This window comes from Salvelinus alpinus, chromosome 24 (assembly GCF_045679555.1).
Source record: "Salvelinus alpinus chromosome 24, SLU_Salpinus.1, whole genome shotgun sequence".
Lineage (NCBI taxonomy): Eukaryota > Metazoa > Chordata > Actinopteri > Salmoniformes > Salmonidae > Salvelinus > Salvelinus alpinus.
Window position 1 is genome coordinate 38,961,548 of NC_092109.1, and position 17,539 is coordinate 38,979,086.

Below are 17,539 nucleotides of genomic sequence, written 5' to 3' on the forward strand. Positions count from 1 at the left end.
GGCATCATGAGGTATGAAAAGCTCGGTCGTAAATGGGTCTTCCAAATGTACAATTACCACAAGCATACTTCCAAAGCTGTGGCAAAATGGCTTAAGGACAACAAAGTCAAGGTATTGGAGTGGCCATCACAACGCCCTGACCTCAATCCCATTGAAAGTTTGTGGGCAGAACTGAAAAAGTGTGTGCGAGCAAGGAGGCCTACAAACCTGACTCAGTTACACCAGCTCTGTCAGGAGGAATGGGCCAAAATTCACCCAACTTATTGTGGGAAGCTTGTGGAAGGCTACCCGAAATGTTTGACCCAAGTTAAATACTAATTGAGTGTATGTAAACTTCTGACCCACTGGGAATGTGATGAAAGAAATAAAAGCTGAAATAAATCATTCTCAGCCACGCTATCGATGAAAGACAATACTGTGCAGCAGTATTCATCGACCTCGCCAAGGCTTTCGACTCTGTCAATCACCACATTCTTATCGGCAGACTCAACAGCCTTGATTTCTCAAATGACTGCCTCGCCTGGTTCACCAACTATTTCTCTGATAGAGTTCAGTGTGTCAAATTGGATGGTCTGTTGTCCGGACCTCTGGCAGTCTCTATGGGGGTGCCACAGGGTTCAATTCTCGCACGACTCTTTTCTCTGTATACATCAATGATGTCGCTCTTGCTGCTGGTGATTCTCTGATCCACCTCTACGTAGACGACACCATTCTGTATACTTCTGGCCCTTCTTTGGACACTGTGTTAACTAACCTCCAGACGAGCTTCAATGCCATACAACTCTCCTTCCGTGGCCTCCAACTGCTCTTAAATGCAAGTAAAACTAAATGCATGCTCTTCAACTGATCGCTGCCCCCACCTGCCCGCCCGTCCAGCATCACTACTCTGGATGGTTCTGACTTAGAATATGTCGACAACTACAAATACCTAGGTGTCTGGTTAGACTGTAAACTCTCCTTCCAGACTCACATTAAGCATCTCCAATCCAAAATGACATCTAGAATCGGCTTCCTATTGCGCAACAAGGCATCCTTCACTCATGCTGCCAAACATGCCCTCGTAAAACTCACTATCCTACCGATCCTTGACTTCGGCGATGTCATTTACAAAATAGCCTCCAACACTCTACTCAGCAAATTGGCTGCAGTCTATCACACTGCTATCCATTTTGTCACCAAAGCCCCATATTCTACCCACCACTGCGAGCTGTATGCTCTCGTTGGCTGGCACCTTGCTTCATATTCGTCGCTGGCTCCAGGTCATCTATAAGTCTTTGCTAGGTAAAGCCCCGCCTTATCTCAGCTCACTGGTCACCATAGCAGCACCCACCCGTAGCACGCTCTCCAGCAGGTATATTTCACCGGTCACCCCCAAAGCCAATTCCTCCTTTGGCCGCCTTTCCTTCCAGTTCTCTGCTGCCAATGACTGGAACGACCTGCCATAATCTCTGAAGTTGGAGATTCATATCTCCTCATTAGCTTTAAGCACCAGCTGTCAGAGCAGCTCACAGATCATTGCACCTGTACATAGCCCATCTGTAAACAGCCCATTCAACTACCTCATCCCCATACTGTTATTTATTTATTTTCATTCATTTTGCTCCTTTGCACCCCAGTATCTCTACTTGCACACTCATCTTCTGCACATCTATCACTCCAGTGTTTCATTGCTATATTGTAATTATTTCGCCACTGTGGCCTATTTATTGCCTTACCTCCCTTATCCTACCTCATTTGCACACACTCTATATATACTTTTTCTATTGTATTATTGACTGTATGTTTGTTTATTCCGTGTGTAACTCTGTGTTGTTGTTTGTGTCGCTGTCACGTCCTGACATTAGAGAGCCTTTTTATTTCTCTATTTGGTTAGGTCAGGGTGTGATTTGGGTAGGCATTCTAGTTTGTCTATTTCTTTGTTGGCCGGGTATGGTTCCCAATCAGAGGCAGCTGTCTATCATTGTCTCTGCTTGGGGATCATACTTAGGCAGCCCTTTTTCCCCACCTTCAGTTGTGGGATCTTGTTTGTGTGTAGTTGCTTTCTGCACTGCATATAGCTTTACGTTCGTTTTTGTATTTTGTTGTTTTTCGGTGTCATTTTAATATAGAAAAATGTACGCCTACCACGCTGCACCTTGGTCTCCTTCTATCAACAAGCGTAACAGTCGCACTGCTTTGCTTTATCTTGGCCAGGTCGCAGTTGTAAATGAGAACTTGTTCTCAACTAGCCTACCTGGTTAAATAAAGGTGAAATAAATTCTCTCTACTATTATTCTGACATTTCACATTCTTAAAATAAAGTGGTGATCCTAATTGACCTAAAACAGGGAATTTCTACTGGGATTTAAATGTCAGGAATTGTGAAAAACTGAGTTTAAATGTATTTGGCTAAGGTGTATGTAAACTTCCGACTTCAACTGTACCACGACAAAACCTTGAGAGGAACCAGACTCAGCTGGTGAGCCAATCCCCTTTTGACTGGTTGGGTAAGTGAGGTAGATGGTGTCTGTGAAATGAGGCAGAGACTGGAAGGTTCTGAGAGATCAGCATGTTGTGGGCTGTCCTGATGTTTTCGATGTCAGAGTGGATGTAAAAACGAAAGGCTTGAGAGGATCAGTGTCCGAGGAGTTGTACGGTATGGTCTGGGATGCCGTGTCCAGATGCCATGGACACAGCTCAGAGTGTCCTGAGAATTGGTCAGCAACATAGCCGTACAGGGGTAGTATTTGTCTCAGATGGAAATGGAACCATTGGCTAGTCTTCGGAAACAGACTCGAGGATGAATAGTAGATTGGATGGAAATGGAACCATTGGCTAGTCTTCAGAACCAGATTCGAGGATGAATAGTAGATTGGATGGAAATGAAACCATTGGCTAGTCTTCAGAACCAGATTCGAGGATGAATAGTAGATTGGATGGAAATGGAACCATTGGCTAGTCTTCGGAACCAGATTCGAGGATGAATAGTAGATTGGATGGAAATGGAACCATTGGCTAGTCTTCAGAACCAGATTCGAGGATGAATAGTAGATTGGATGGAAATGGAACCATTGGCTAGTCTTCAGAACCAGATTCGAGGATGAATAGTAGATTGGATGGAAAAGCATGTTGAGCATGTCTGGGTTGTAAGAAGTAGGTGAATGGTTGGTAAGGACTGTGGGTAGATGGAAGCCGGAACAGGTAGACAGACTGGTGTGGTTCTGACAAACTGATCGGTTTACTGTGTGTGAAGGTGAAGGTATCTTTGTCGAAGATGGTGATGTCGGACAGCTGAGATGATCAGAAGACATGTAGGTAGAAGATGGTGATGTCGGACAGCTGAGATGATCAGAAGACATGTAGGTAGGGCACTGCGTTCATCCACCTCTGGCCTGCTCGCCTCCCTACCTCTGAGGAAGTACAGTTCCCGCTCAGCCCAGTCAAAACTGTTCGCTGCTCTGGCACCCCAATGGTGGAACAAACTCCCTCATGACGCCAGGTCAGCGGAGTCAATCACCACCTTCCGGAGACACCTGAAACCCCACCTCTTTAAGGAATACCTAGGATAGGATAAAGTAATCCTTCTAACCCCACCCCCCTTTTGTAAAGTGGTTGTTCCACTGGATATCATAAGGTGAATGCACCAATTTGTAAGTCACTCTGGATAAGAGCGTCTGCTAAATTACTTAAATGTAAATGTAGGTAGAAGATGGTGATGTCGGACAGCTGAGATGATCAGAAGACATGTAGGTAGAAGATGGTGATGTCGCACAGCTGAGATGATCAGAAGACATGTAGGTAGAAGATGGTGATGTCGGACAGCTGAGATGATCAGAAGACATGTAGGTAGAAGATGAGGAAGTAAAACTCGGCAACGTCACAGGAAGCGAAGGAACGCCAAAAGAAACATCAATCCCAGCGTAGCAAGACTGCGATGGAGACGTAACCTGATCTCAGCATCTGGATGCAGGCAGACAGGATGTCAATGGCGATGGGCTGGCGTTGAGTGGCGAACTTCGGCGAGGCTGGGCTGTGGCCGGCTGTTAAACCTTGGGGGGATTATTAAACTGTAATATACTAGACTCAGGGACCGATACCTAACTTCTCTGGTCATAATCTATCAACTGTACAATGCTATTTGTTCAGAAGGAGAGAAATAATCCATACACTCCCTCTATCCCTGCCCCCTTTTGCTGAAAGACCTGACAACAGTCACAGGAAAGAGTAAATCAAGAGGGAGTTCATTTTTAAGTCACATTCTTATTGTTTTCTCCCAGAGCAGGAGAGAGGAGATGTGCGCACCCTCACCCTCTTCCCCGATATGGCCTGACGCAGACAGGAGACAGATAGCCAATGGACTGTAATTAAACTGGGGAACTCGTGCATTAAAGTACAAACACACACATCACAGGGAATCCCCACTTTATTGTTATGTCAGCTCTGGAATGCTTCAGTATCAGACCATTTTGAATATGATATTAAGCCAAGCCACAACACAGAGTGGTTGTGCTTATGGGCTGAAAACCACCTGTGATATTTATCTCGCTCTTGGTTTCACTGTGCTGTCATTGTTTTCTGAGTGACTCTTAATAACACCTGTTTCTACTAGAGGGTGCTCACTGTAAACTCCTCCATGGGATTGTTCTATGAGGCTGGTCCACTGTAAGTCTATAATTCTTCTAAAGAGAACATATTAAAACCATCCACATTTAATCTAAAGTTAAAATCCCCTGAAACATATTGTGGACAAATAAATGTCATTAGGTTACAGTCATGAGAACAAGGCATTGTAATACAGTGCAGTTTTATTGATTGGGTTCATGAGTGTACTGGGGTATCAGCCGGTTCTGGCACCGTGGTATCAGAGCCAGATCGAAGCTCCTGCGGTGGACGAATGGTTTAAGCGCTCGGAGGAGACCTGGGACGCCGCTCATGTGCACCTACAACGGGCCGTGAGGCGTCAGAAGGCGAGCGCCGACCGCCACCGCAGTGAGGCCCCGGTGTTCGCACCGGGGGACCGGGTCTGGCTCTCGAACCGAAACCTGCCCCTCCTCCTGCCCTGCCGGAAGCTGGGCCCGCGGTTTGTGGGGCCATTCAAAGTCCTGAGGAGACTGAACGAGTTTTGCTACAGGTTACAGCTTCCCCCCGATTACCTTATTAACCCCTCGTTCCATGTGTCTCTCCTCAGGCCGGTGGTGGCTGATCCACTCCAGGAGTCTGAGGTGCGGGAGGTTCCTCCGCCCCCTCTGGACATCGAGGGGGCCCCGGCGTATGCTGTTCGAGCCATACTGGACTCGAGGCGTCGGGCGAGGGGCCTTCAGTACCTCGTAGAGTGGGAGGGGTACGGTCCGGAGGAGAGATGCTGGGTGCCGGTGGAGGACGTTTTGGACCCTTCATTGCTGCAGTATTTCCACTGTCTCCATCCGGATCGCCCTGCGCCTCGTCCTCCGGGCGTCGCTCGGCAGTCGACGTCACCAGCTTTCTAGCCATCGCCGATCCACTTTTCATGTTCCATTTGTTTTGTCTTTATTTTACACACCTGGTTTCAATTCCCCAATTACATGTTCTTTATTTAACCCTCTGTTTCCCCCATGGTTGTTGTGAGTGATTGTTTGATGTACGTCGGTCCGTTTATTGTGGGCTTGGTATTTACCACATGTAAATTAGAATATTGAGTAAAGTTTTTATGTTACTCATCTCTGCTGTCCAGCGCCTGACTCCTCTGCACCAGCTACACACAGATCGCTACAATATTACACTGGATCTTTCTTGAATAATTTCCTCCATTTCTTTTGGTTTTTGATCACAAAACAAGTTTTTTCTGTAGATATGTAAAACAAATCATTATCTAAAGAGTGGTGTGTCCTCACTGCAGAAACAACCACAAATAATCTGGTCCACGCAAATTTGTTTCAGTGAGTAAAAACATAAAGATTTTTTTTTTGCAGGCCATCTAATAATTTGTCCAGGTAAAAATGTATTTGAATGCGCATTTCACTATGACATACTGGTAGCCTACCTATTTGGGATTTACATGGGAGATTTGCAATTTGTCATGGTTCTATGTCTACTTTTAAGAATTTTGAACGAAGAGCCGTTTGGGAGCCAAATGAGCCGGCTCTTTTACGTGAACGGAGCCAAATGAGCCGACTCACCGAAATAATCGGAAGGCCCATCACTAGTGAACTATGGCAATATTTCATTAGTCTAAAGAAACTTCCCCTCCTTCTGTTTCCTTTCCTTAATCTTCACTGGTCTGAAATCATTTGATAAAAGTGACAAGTAGCTATTTTATGGCACCTAATCTTACGAAATACATAAGGGCTATACAATACTTACTTGCGGGTAATCAGCATCGACATTAGACTGATTTAAATCCATAACGGTTATGTGGGTTTGGTTTCACTTATTGTGTCGGTTTCAGTTCTTGGGTGGGAGGGCGTGTCTTGTAAACAGAGTACAGCTGCCGTTGTGCTGTGTACTGTAGTTGGTGGTGAAGCAGTCTGAAGTAAAAGAGAAATGGTGAGAGGGAGAAGACAAAGTCAACGCAGGAAGAAACTGATCATCCTTCGAGGTTTGCCAGGAGTTGGAAAGACAAAGAGGGCAAAGTAAGCTAATCAATCCAAACTTTTGGGAGCCTGCCTTATCCCAAGTCGTTTTTGTCAAAATATGTATTGTTTTGAGATCGTGGGTTCATTTCCGGAAGTATCACCTAAACACTTTTTTAATATTGCTCATATTGAAGATTGTGGCTTCTATCAATGTAATTGTCTGCATCATTTCCAATCCCCCTTATACATTTTGTTGTAAATATACAGTACCAGTCAAAGGTTTGGACACACCTACTCATTCCTGAGGTTTTTCTTTATTTCTACTCTTTTCTACATTGTAGAATAATAGTGAACACATCAAAACTATGAGATAATACATGGAATCATGTAATAACCAAACAAGTGTTAAACAAATCTAAATATATTTTATATTTGAGTAGCCACCCTTTGCCTTGATGACAGCTTTGCACACTCTTGGCATTCTCTCAACCAGCTTAATGAGGTAGTCACCTGGAATGCATTTAAACTAACAGGTGTGTCTTGTTAACTGTGGAATTTCTTTCCTTCGTGATGCGTTTGAGCAAATCAGTTGTGTTGTGACAAGGTAAGGGTGGTATACAAAATATTGCCCTATTTGGTAAAAGACCAAGTCCATATTATGGCAAGAACAGCTCAAATAAGCAAAGAGAAAAGACAGTCCATCTGTCTGACATGAAGTTCAGTCAATCTGGAAAATTTTCTTCAAGTGCAGTCGCAAAAACCATCAAGCGCTGTGATAAAACTGGCTCTCCTGAGGACCGCCACAGGAAAGGAAGACCCAGAGTTACCTCTGCTGCAGAGGATAAGTTCTTTAGAGTTACCAGCCTCAGATTGCAGTCCAAATAAATGCTTCACGGAGTTCAAGTAACAGACACATCTCAACATCAACTGTTCAGAGGAGACTGCGTGAATCAGGCCTTCATGATCGAATTGCTGCAAAGAAACCACTACTAAAGGACAGCAATAATAAGAAGAGACTTTCCTGAGCCAAGAAACACGAGCAATGGAAATCTGTCCTTTGGTCTGAGTCCAAATTTGCGATTTTGGGTTCCAACCGCCGTGTCTTTGTAAGATACAGAGTAGATGAACGGATGATCTCTGCATGTGTGGTTCCCACCCTGAAGCATGGAGGAGGAGGTGTGATGGGGGGGGGGGGTGCTTTGTTGGTGACACTGTCAGTGATTTATTTAGAATTCAAGGCACATTTAATCAGGATGGTTGTAATTTTGAATAGACTGAAACACTTTATTTGAAATATATAAATATCTAATGATATGATTTCCTTATTTTTTTCCAGGAAACTCTGTGATAAATATGCAAGACTTGGACTGGAAGCAGAAATTTTCTCCACTGACAGGTACCATGAAAGTACCAACTACACCAAAGGAAACTTTCAACGCAACCATCAGCGGAATAGAGAGGATGGTGTGTATTGGGTGGTGTAAGCCTATTGGGTGGCTGGGGGCAAAAGCAGAAAGAATCTGCTCATAATGTCATTACACACACATAGTTTGTTCAACATTAAAGCACTGGTACTCTGGCTTGTTTTGACAGTTTTTAAAGCCTTGAACAGAGGTGTGGATCGGATCATCGTTGACAACACAAACATTTCTCTTTGGGAGATGTGGCCCTATATCCACATGGTTGTCACGATCGTGTGGCGGATTAACGGACCAAAATGCAGCAGTTGGAAAATATGCCATCTTCTTTTATTTTAACACGAAGATGAACACGACACAAAAACACTTTAACAAAATAACAAAACGACCGTGAAGCTACAAACGTTGTGCACAAACATACAGGCTACTAACGTTCTTACATAGACACGAGAACGCACGAACAGGGAAAAATAGCCTACATGAAATGAACAAACCGTAACAGTCCCGTATGGTGCGACAAACACTGACACAGGAGACAATCACCCACAACGAACACTGTGACAACGCCTACCTAAATATGACTCTTAATTAGAGGAACGCAAACACCTGCCTCTAATTAAGAGCCATACCAGGCAACCCAAAAACCAACACAGAAACAGAAAACATAGAATGCCCACCCAACCTCACGTCCTGACCAACTAACACACAAAAACTAACAGAAAATAGGTCAGGAACGTGACAGTACCCCCCCCACAAGGTGCGAACTCCGGACGCACCAGCACAAAGTCTAGGGGAGGGTCTGGGTGGGCATCTAACCACGGTGGTGGCTCAGGCTCCGGGCGCGGTTCCCACCCCACCATAATCCATCCTAGCCTCCTCCCTCCAAGAATGTCCACCCTCCTTCTTCCCCCACAAAATCCTCTTAATAACATATCTAATAATGACAACACCGGGACAGAGAGATAAACCAAGACAGAGGGATAGATAAGAATATAGAGGTAGATAAAGATAGAGAGGGAGATCAGGATAGAGGGGCAACTCCGGACTGAAAGGCAGCTCCGGACAGAGAGACAGCTCTGGACTGATGGGCAGTTCTGGGTATCTAGCCTTTTCAGGCTGAAGGGCAGCTCATGGCTGACTGACGACTCTCGACGCTCATGGCTGGCTGACGGCTCTCGACGCTCATGGCAGGCTGACGGCTCTCGACGCTCATGGCAGGCTGACGGCTCTCGACGCTCATGGCAGGCTGACGGCTCTCGACGCTCATGGCAGGCTGACGGCTCTCGACGCTCATGGCAGGCTGACGGCTCTCGACGCTCATGGCTCTCTGACGGCTCTGGCTGCTCCTGGCTCTCTGACGGCTCTGGCTGCTCCTGGCTCTCTGACGGCTCTGGCTGCTCATGGCTCTCTGACGGCTCTGGCTGCTCATGGCTCTCTGACGGCTCTGGCTGCTCATGGCTCTCTGACGGCTCTGGCTGCTCATGGCTCTCTGACGGCTCTGGCTGCTCATGGCTCTCTGACGGCTCTGGCAGATCCTGTCTGATTGGCGGCTCTGGCAGATCCTGTCTGGTTGGCGGCTCTGGCAGATCCTGTCTGGTTGGCGGCTCTGGCAGATCCTGTCTGGTTGGCGGCTCTGGCAGATCCTGTCTGGTTGGCGGCTCTGGCAGATCCTGTCTGGTTGGCGGCTCTGGCAGATCCTGTCTGGCTGGCGGCTCTAGCGGCTCCTGTCTGGCTGACGGCTCTAGCGGCTCCTGTCTGGCGGATGGCTCTGTAGGCTCATGGCAGACGGGCGGCTTTGCAGGCTCATGGCAGACGGGCGGCTTTGCAGGCTCCTGGCAGACGGATGGCTCAGATGGCGCTGGGGAGACGGATGGCTCAGATGGCGCTGGGGAGACGGATGGCTCAGATGGCGCTGGGGAGACGGATGGCTCAGATGGCGCTGGGGAGACGGATGGCTCAGATGGCGCTGGTGAGACGGATGGCTCTGGCCGGATACGGCGCACTGTAGACCTGGTGCGTGGTGCCGGAACTGGAGGCACCGTGCTAATGATAAGCACCTTCCTACTAGTGCGGGGAGCAGGGACAGGGCACACTGTATTCTCAAAGCCTACTCTACCCCTGATGCGTGGTACCGGCACTGGTGACGCCGGGCTGAGGACAAGCACATCAGGATTAGTAGGGGGAGAATATACAGTGTGTACAGGGCTCTGGAGACGCACTGGTAGCTTAGTGCGTGGGGCCGGAACTGGAGGCACCGGGCTAGATACACGCACTACAGGGAGAGTGCGTGGAGGAGGAACAGGGCTCAGGATACGCACTGGTAGCCTAGTGCGTAGTGTAGACACTGTAGGTACTAGGCTGGGGCGGGGAGGTGGTGCCGGAAATACCGGACCGTGGAGGCGTACTGGCACTCTTGAGCATTGAGCTTGCCCAACCTTACCTGGTTGAATACTCCCGGTTGCCCGACCAGTGCGGGGAGGTGGAATAACCCGCACCGGCCTATGTAGGCGAACCGGAGAAACCATGCGTAAGGCCGGTGCCATGTATGCCGGCCCGAGGAGACGCACTGGAGACCAGACGCGTTGAGCCGGCCTCATGACACCTGGCTCAATACCCAATCTAGCCCTCCCAGTGCGGGGAGGTGGAATAACCCGCACCGGGCTATGCACTCGTACAGGAGACACCGTGCGCTCTACTGCGTAACACGGCGCCTGCCCGTACTCCCGCTCTCCACGGTAAGCCTGGGAAGTGGGCGCAGGTCTCCTACCTGCCCTTGGCCCACTATCTCCTAGCCCCCCCCCAAGAAATTTTTGGGAATTACTTACGGGCTTTTTTGGCTTCCGTGCCAGACGCGTTCCCTCATAGCTCCGGTTCCTCTCTCCGGTAGCCTCCGCTCTCCTCAGTGCCTCCAGCTGATCCCATGGGAGGCGATCTCTACCAGCTAGGATCTCCTCCCATGTGTAGACACCCTTTCCATCCAAAACATCGTCCCATGTCCATTGCTCCTTTCTCTCCTGTCCCTTACTCCGTTTAGTTTCCCTTTGCCGCTTGGTCTTAGCGTGGTGGCGGATTAACGGACCAAAATGCAGCAGTTGGAAAATATGCCATCTTCTTTTATTTTAACACGAAGATGAACACGACACAAAAACACTTTAACAAAATAACAAAACGACCGTGAAGCTACAAACGTTGTGCACAAACATACAGGCTACTAACGTTCTTACATAGACACGAGAACGCACGAACAGGGAAAAATAGCCTACATGAAATGAACAAACCGTATCAGTCCCGTATGGTGCGACAAACACTGACACAGGAGACAATCACCCACAACGAACACTGTGACAACGCCTACCTAAATATGACTCTTAATTAGAGGAACGCAAACACCTGCCTCTAATTAAGAGCCATACCAGGCAACCCAAAAACCAACACAGAAACAGAAAACATAGAATGCCCACCCAACCTCACGTCCTGACCAACTAACACACAAAAACTAACAGAAAATAGGTCAGGAACGTGACAATGGTGAGGACCTGTGTATGTGTGTGTGTGTGTGTGTGTGTGTTTGATATGCGTATGATTTCTAGTTTAGTTAGTCCCAGCTACCAGGCATTGCAGAGACATTTCAATGTTATTTTTGTAATGCTCCACTTATTTTCTAGTCATTGTCACATCCTTTGTACTTGAGAACCTAAACGACATCTGACTAACTACACGACTGGTTGAAGCTGGTTTTCAAGATGACTTCCTACTAGGTGGTGCTAGAGGCGGAGTCAGATAGTTTCCTCTTGGTTAGACATGTTGTTGATAATCTGACACTTTGTACTACTTTTTACAATGTTATTAATATCCCAATTGGTCTTCTGACAGACAGACGGACAAATTAAACAGATTCATGTCATAATAAAGTATTCTTTCTCTCAGGGGATGCGTCAGGGTGACTATTACATCACTATGATGGAGCTGCCTAAGAACTATATCTCCATCAACAAGCTGTACAGGTCAGAAACAACCTCTTCATTAACAGCCTACATTCTCACAGTGTACACACAGTACATGTGCGTTGGGGGTAGGATTGTATACTTGTTTACCAGTTTTACAGCCGTCAATAGACTGTTATTACTTATCTATAAATTATACATTGGTTATCATTTCAATGATAAAAAAGCTGCGTTATCTCCCTATAGCAGGTGTCAAGGTAACATCCCCAAGAAGAAGTTCAGGTCCTTTGAGGCTCGCTGGGAAGACGCTTACAACATCTGGCATGTACTTAACGACAGCTACTCCATAAACCGCTGGGAGCAATGCGAAGAGGAATGGAACGTCCAGTGATGAAGACATGCTGGTCTCCCCCCCCCCCCCCCAAATTCCCCAAAATCCAGAACAAATTTTTAAAAACGTACAGTATTATATAGAGCCCTTATTGTATGGAACTTCAATCTCATGTTGCTCAAATAAACAGCAAACCTGGTTTCAAAAACAGATAAAGCAACACCTCGTGGCACAATGCCTCTCCCCTATTGGACCTGGATAGTTTGTGTGTATCTATTGATATGTAGGCTACGTGTGCCTTTTTAAAAATGTATGTAGTTCTGTCCTTGAGCTGTTCTTGTCTAATGAAGTTCTGTATTATGTCATTCTGTATTATGTTTCGTGTTTTATGTGGACCCCAGGAAGAGTAGCTGTTGCTTTTGCAACAGCTAATGGGGATCCTAATAAAATACCAACATTGTACTTGTCATTCTTGCACTGACTCTAAGTCGCGTCTGCTAAATGACCAAAATGTCTGTTGCTGTCTCGCCAACTGCTATTGTCATCGGCGTGACCATAGAACTATAGGAGTTGGCAAGAGCACAAACTGCACTGGGACCAGGCTACAGTAGCCTATACAGTACTTCAAAATATACACATATTCAAATGTATTGTAAAAACTTCTAAGTAATAGTTTTAAAGGTGTTGACGGTATTGAAAAACCATCCCATGGCTTTTTCCAAACACCCCGGTATACGGTATATACAGATACGTTTCTTTTTTAATAATGATGACAACATCATACAGGACAGAAAACGGGGCTGTGCTTTTACACACAACAACTCTGTAGAAATACACCTATTAATCTAAAGTGAGTTCTTACGTTTCTGATCTTTAAACAAAAAAAATAATGTTCCCCCCTTTTCCATACGTTTGCATCTACAATACTCTGTTTGTGCCTTCAGTATGTTCTGCTGTCTAAGATGGTCACTCACTAACATATAATGACTCGCCGGTGCAACACCAGACACGAGAGGAGAGTCCCCTGGTTTCCTAGGGGAGTTGGGTCCTAGTTTACATTTCCATGGATGGGTCAGTAGCTAACTGTTATGTGAAATTGGAGTTCTCGACGACACAATAGTGTCAGGAAAGGTATAGTAACGGTTATTACAACACTTTTGTAAATGTGAACGACCAGAAAGTGGCACGGAGAAATCACACCAGATCTTTGTAACTTGTCTCTGAGCGCCTCATCTTCAGCCCACAGTCTGAGGACACATACATAATATTACCTTGTAGTCTGGTAGGAATGTTGTTGTTGCTACTGTCAGTCATTAAAGGTTTACGCACCCAGTCGAGATGGGCAGAATTGTTTTTGGTGTCAGGGAAGTAGGAGTTGAACTCACGGTTGAGATTGGATTAATGTGAATTTATTATTTGCACCACATGATCTCTGTCAACGTCACCTGTAGAAAGGTAGGTGTCAAGCCGCTGGAAACAGGTTCTATCCCCATCTTCACATTTCCTCCATCTTCTTCATGAATCCACACACTTTGTCTTTTGTTGCTGAGAATTTTCCTTCACGGCAGAAAATGAAAACGTGTGTATTCAACGTTTAAAAATTCTCCTCAAGTTTTGTAATTGCCACTTTAATTATTTATTACATTTTTTATTTATCCTTTATTTACCCTTCTAGGCAAGTCAGTTAAGAACAAATTCTTATTTACAATGACGGCCTACCAAAAGGCAAAGGCCTCCTGCAGGGACAGGGGCTGGGATTAAAGATAAAAATAAATACAATATAAATATAGGACAAAACACACATCACGACAAGAGAGACAACACAACACTACATAAAGAGAGACCTAAGACAACAACATAGCAAGGCAGAAACACATGACACAGCAGGTAGCAACACAACTTGACAACAACATGGTAGCAACACAACAGGGTACAACATTATTGGGCACAGACAACAGCACAAAGGGCAAGAAGGTAGAGACAACAATACATCACGCAAAGCAGCCACAACTGTCAGTAAGAGTGTCCATGATTGAGTCTTTGAATGAAGAGATGGAGATAAAACTGTCCAGTTTGAGTGTTTGTTGCATCTCGTTCCAGTCACTAGCTGCAGCGAACTGAAAAGACGTGCGACCCATGGATGTGACCCATGGATAATCATGGCCTCTAAAATGGCCATAAGGCATGCCTCCCAGGCAGTCACATACATTCTCCAGACTCCACATCTGGACCCTTCTGGGAGGGAGAGGAGGAGAAGATGACCGGTGGGGTGATGGAGTACCTTGTCCACGACCTCAAGGCTGTGGCCTCCCCTCCCTCCGTGCTCCGGTGTGGGGGGGAGCTTTCAGCATCCATCATACTAAACTCAGCAAAAATAGAAATGCCCTCTTTTCAGGACACTGTCTTTCAAAGATAATTCGTAAAAATCCAAATACTTCACAGATCTTCATTGTAAAGGGTTTAAACACTGTTTCCCATGCTTGTTCAATGAACCAAAAACAATTATTGAACATGCACCTGTGAAACGGCCGTTAAGACACTAACAGCTAACAGATGGTAGGCAATTAAGGTCACAGTTAAGAAAACTTAGGACACTAAAGAGGCCTGATCGCGTTTGCTGTAGGGGGACAAAATAATTCGATGACGAACGATGGTGCACTCGCGCAGCCGGTTTGGTTTCCGTGTAAGAATAATAAAGGTGACAACTCTCTTGGTAGATAGTGTGGTCTACAGCTTATCATGGAGTGTTCTACCTCAGGCGAGCAATACTTCAAGACTTCTTTAATATTAAACATTGCACACAAGCGGCTTTTGACAAATAGACACACCCCCACCCCTCGTCTTACCAGATGTAGCTGCTCTGTCCTGCCGATACACAGAGAAGCCGTCCAGCTCTATAGTATCCGTGTCGTCAAAAACATGAGATACTACAGTTTTTAATGTCCCTTTGATAGGATTGTCTTAATTGTTCAGTTTGTTTTCCAATGATTGCACATTGGCCAGTTATACAGAGGGTCGTGGTGGATTACCTACTTGTCTGCAATTTCTTACAAGGCCCTGCCCTCCTCACCCTTTTCCTTCGTATTTTCTTCACGCTGATGACGGGAATTTGGGCCTTGTCTTGACAAAGCGTTATATCCTTTGCGTCGGACTCATTAAAAAAAACTCTTTGTCCAGTTCGAGGTGAGTAATCGCTGTTCTGATGTCCAGAAGCTCTTTTCGGTCATAAGAGATGGTAGCAACAACATTATGTACAAAATGAGTTACAAACAATGTGAAAAAACAAACAAAATATCTCAGTCGGTTAGGAGCCTGTAAAACGTCAGCCATCCCCTCCGGCGCCAATCTATACAAGTAGTGATGAAGTCAATCTCTCCTCCACTTTGAGCCAGGAGAGATTGACATGCATATTATTAATGTTAGCTCTCTGTGTACATCCAAGGGCCACCCGTGCTTCCCTGTTGTGAGCCAATTGCAATTTTCCCAAGTCCCTCTTTGTGGCACTTGACACATGACTGAACAGTAGTCCAGGTGCGACAAAACTAGGACCTGCCTTGTTGATAGTGCTGTTAAGAAGGTAGAGAAGGGCTTTATTATGGACAGAATTCCCCCCATCTAAGCTACTTTTGTATCATTGTGTATCATTATGTTTTTACCATTCCAGTTTACAATCCTGTTCAGTCACCTCAACTTGCTCAATTTCCACATTATTTATTACAATATTTAGTTGAGGTTTAGGTTTTAGTGAATGATTTGTCCCAAATTCAATGCTTGAAGTTTTTTAAATATTTAGGACTAACTTATTCCTTGCCACTCATTCTGAAACGAACTGCAGCTCTTTGTTAAGTTTTGCAGTTATTTCAGTCTCTGTAATAGCTGACGTGTATAGTGTTGAGTCATCCGCATACATAGACACACTAGCTTAATTCATAGCCAGTGGCATGTCATTGGTAAAGATTGAAAAAAGTAAGGTGCCTAGACAGCTGCCCTGGGGAATTGCTGATTTTACCTGGACTATGTTGGAGAGGCTTCCATTAAAGAACACCCTCTGTGTTCTGTTAGACAGGTAACTCTTTATCCACAATATAGCAGGGGGTGTAAAGCCATAACACTTACGTTTTTCCAACAGCAGACTATAATCGAAAATGTCAAAAGCTGCACTGAAGTCTAACAAAACAATCCCCACAATCTTTTTATGATCCTCTCAGCCAATCATCAGTCATTTGTGGTAGTGCTGTACTTGTTGAATGTCATTCCCTATAAGCATGATGAAAGTTTGTTGTCAATTTGTTTACTGTAAAATAGCATTGTATTTGGTCAAACACAATTTCTTTCAAAACTTTACGAAAGGTTGGTAACCGGCTGATTAGTCGGCTGTTTGAGCCAGTAAAGGGGGCTTTGTTATTCTTAGGAAGCGGAATGACTTTTGCTTCCCTCCAGGCCTGAGGGCACACACTTTCTAGTAGGCTTAAATTGAAGATATGGCAAACAGGAGTGGCAATATCGTCTGCTATTATCCTCAGTAACTTTCCAACCCAGTTGTCAGACCCCGGTGGCTTGTCATTGTTGATAGACAACAATAATTTTTTCACCTCTTCCACACTTACTTTACGGAATTCAAAATTACAATGCTTGTCTTTCATAATTTGGTCAGATATACTTGGATGTGTCGTGTCAGTGTTTGTTGCTGGCATGTCATGTCTAAGTTTGCCAATGAAAAAATCATTAAAGTAGTTGGCAATATCAGTCGGTTAGGGAGACGAAGTGAATTAATACAGTTTTTTGTGACAATCAGCTTTGAAATCAGTATATTTTGCATTATGCTTTGCAAACAAAGTACTAGGGTAGTGAATTGAGCTGTAAGCTAGCTAATAAAGTTAGCCTACAATTAAAGCTGGAAGCGACCGGTGTCGTCTGGCAATGTAAAAGTGTTCTAGTCTGTATGGACATTGTTTTGCGAACAGTAATAAACAGTTTCAACATTTCTACATGCTGTGTTGTAATTTTAAAGTGTGTTCATTTCTGCGCAGCATGAGTGGGGAGCTAACAATGCAGCCCAGACAGCTCTAGCAATGAATGAGGAAGTGGAGAAGGCACTTTTCTCTTCACGCTGTAAAGTGGCTGTGCTGATACAGACTTGATCCTCTCAATCACGTGAGACACATTTGACAGAAGTGCTGAACATAAAAATAATTATATTACTGAACTGTTTTTTATGTTGAAAAAGTAAAGAAGTGCAACACTAACATACTCTAACTTTTTACAGTAACTTTACAGGCAATTGACTGTCAGTAAGTTACCGTAAAAACAACTGGA

At 45.2% G+C, this 17,539-nt stretch overlaps 2 protein-coding genes across 3 annotated transcripts in view; both read left to right on the forward strand.

The window, feature by feature from the left end:
- Positions 1-6,431: 6,431 nt before the first annotated feature.
- Positions 6,432-12,692, forward strand: LOC139552824 (NEDD4-binding protein 2-like 1). Of its 2 annotated transcripts, none has more exons than XM_071364887.1 (5): positions 6,432-6,587; positions 7,867-7,994; positions 8,124-8,212; positions 11,876-11,952; positions 12,139-12,692. In XM_071364887.1, the coding sequence occupies exons 1-5, from the start codon at positions 6,499-6,501 to the stop codon at positions 12,281-12,283; spliced, it is 528 nt and encodes a 175-aa protein (XP_071220988.1). In that variant the 5' UTR covers positions 6,432-6,498; the 3' UTR covers positions 12,284-12,692. The 2 variants fall into 2 exon arrangements, with proteins under 2 accessions (XP_071220988.1, XP_071220989.1); XM_071364888.1 differs by having other exon boundaries at positions 12,142-12,692.
- Positions 12,693-14,480: 1,788 nt separating this feature from the next.
- Positions 14,481-17,539, forward strand: part of LOC139551897 (NEDD4-binding protein 2-like 1) — a 35,369-nt gene continuing 32,310 nt past the window's right edge. Inside the window, exon 1 of the mRNA XM_071363235.1 lies at positions 14,481-14,551. Coding sequence (XP_071219336.1) covers positions 14,481-14,551 — 71 coding nt within the window. The remainder of the gene's footprint in view (positions 14,552-17,539) is intronic.

Coding starts and splice junctions, on each gene's coding strand:
- LOC139552824 (XM_071364887.1), top strand. CDS start 6,499: ATGGTGAGAGGGAGAAGACAAAGTCAACGCAGGAAGAAACTGATCATC. Junction 7,995..8,123: donor TCAGCGGAATAGAGAGGATG/GTGTGTATTGGG, acceptor TTGTTTTGACAG/TTTTTAAAGCCTTGAACAGA. Junction 11,953..12,138: donor TCCATCAACAAGCTGTACAG/GTCAGAAACAAC, acceptor ATCTCCCTATAG/CAGGTGTCAAGGTAACATCC.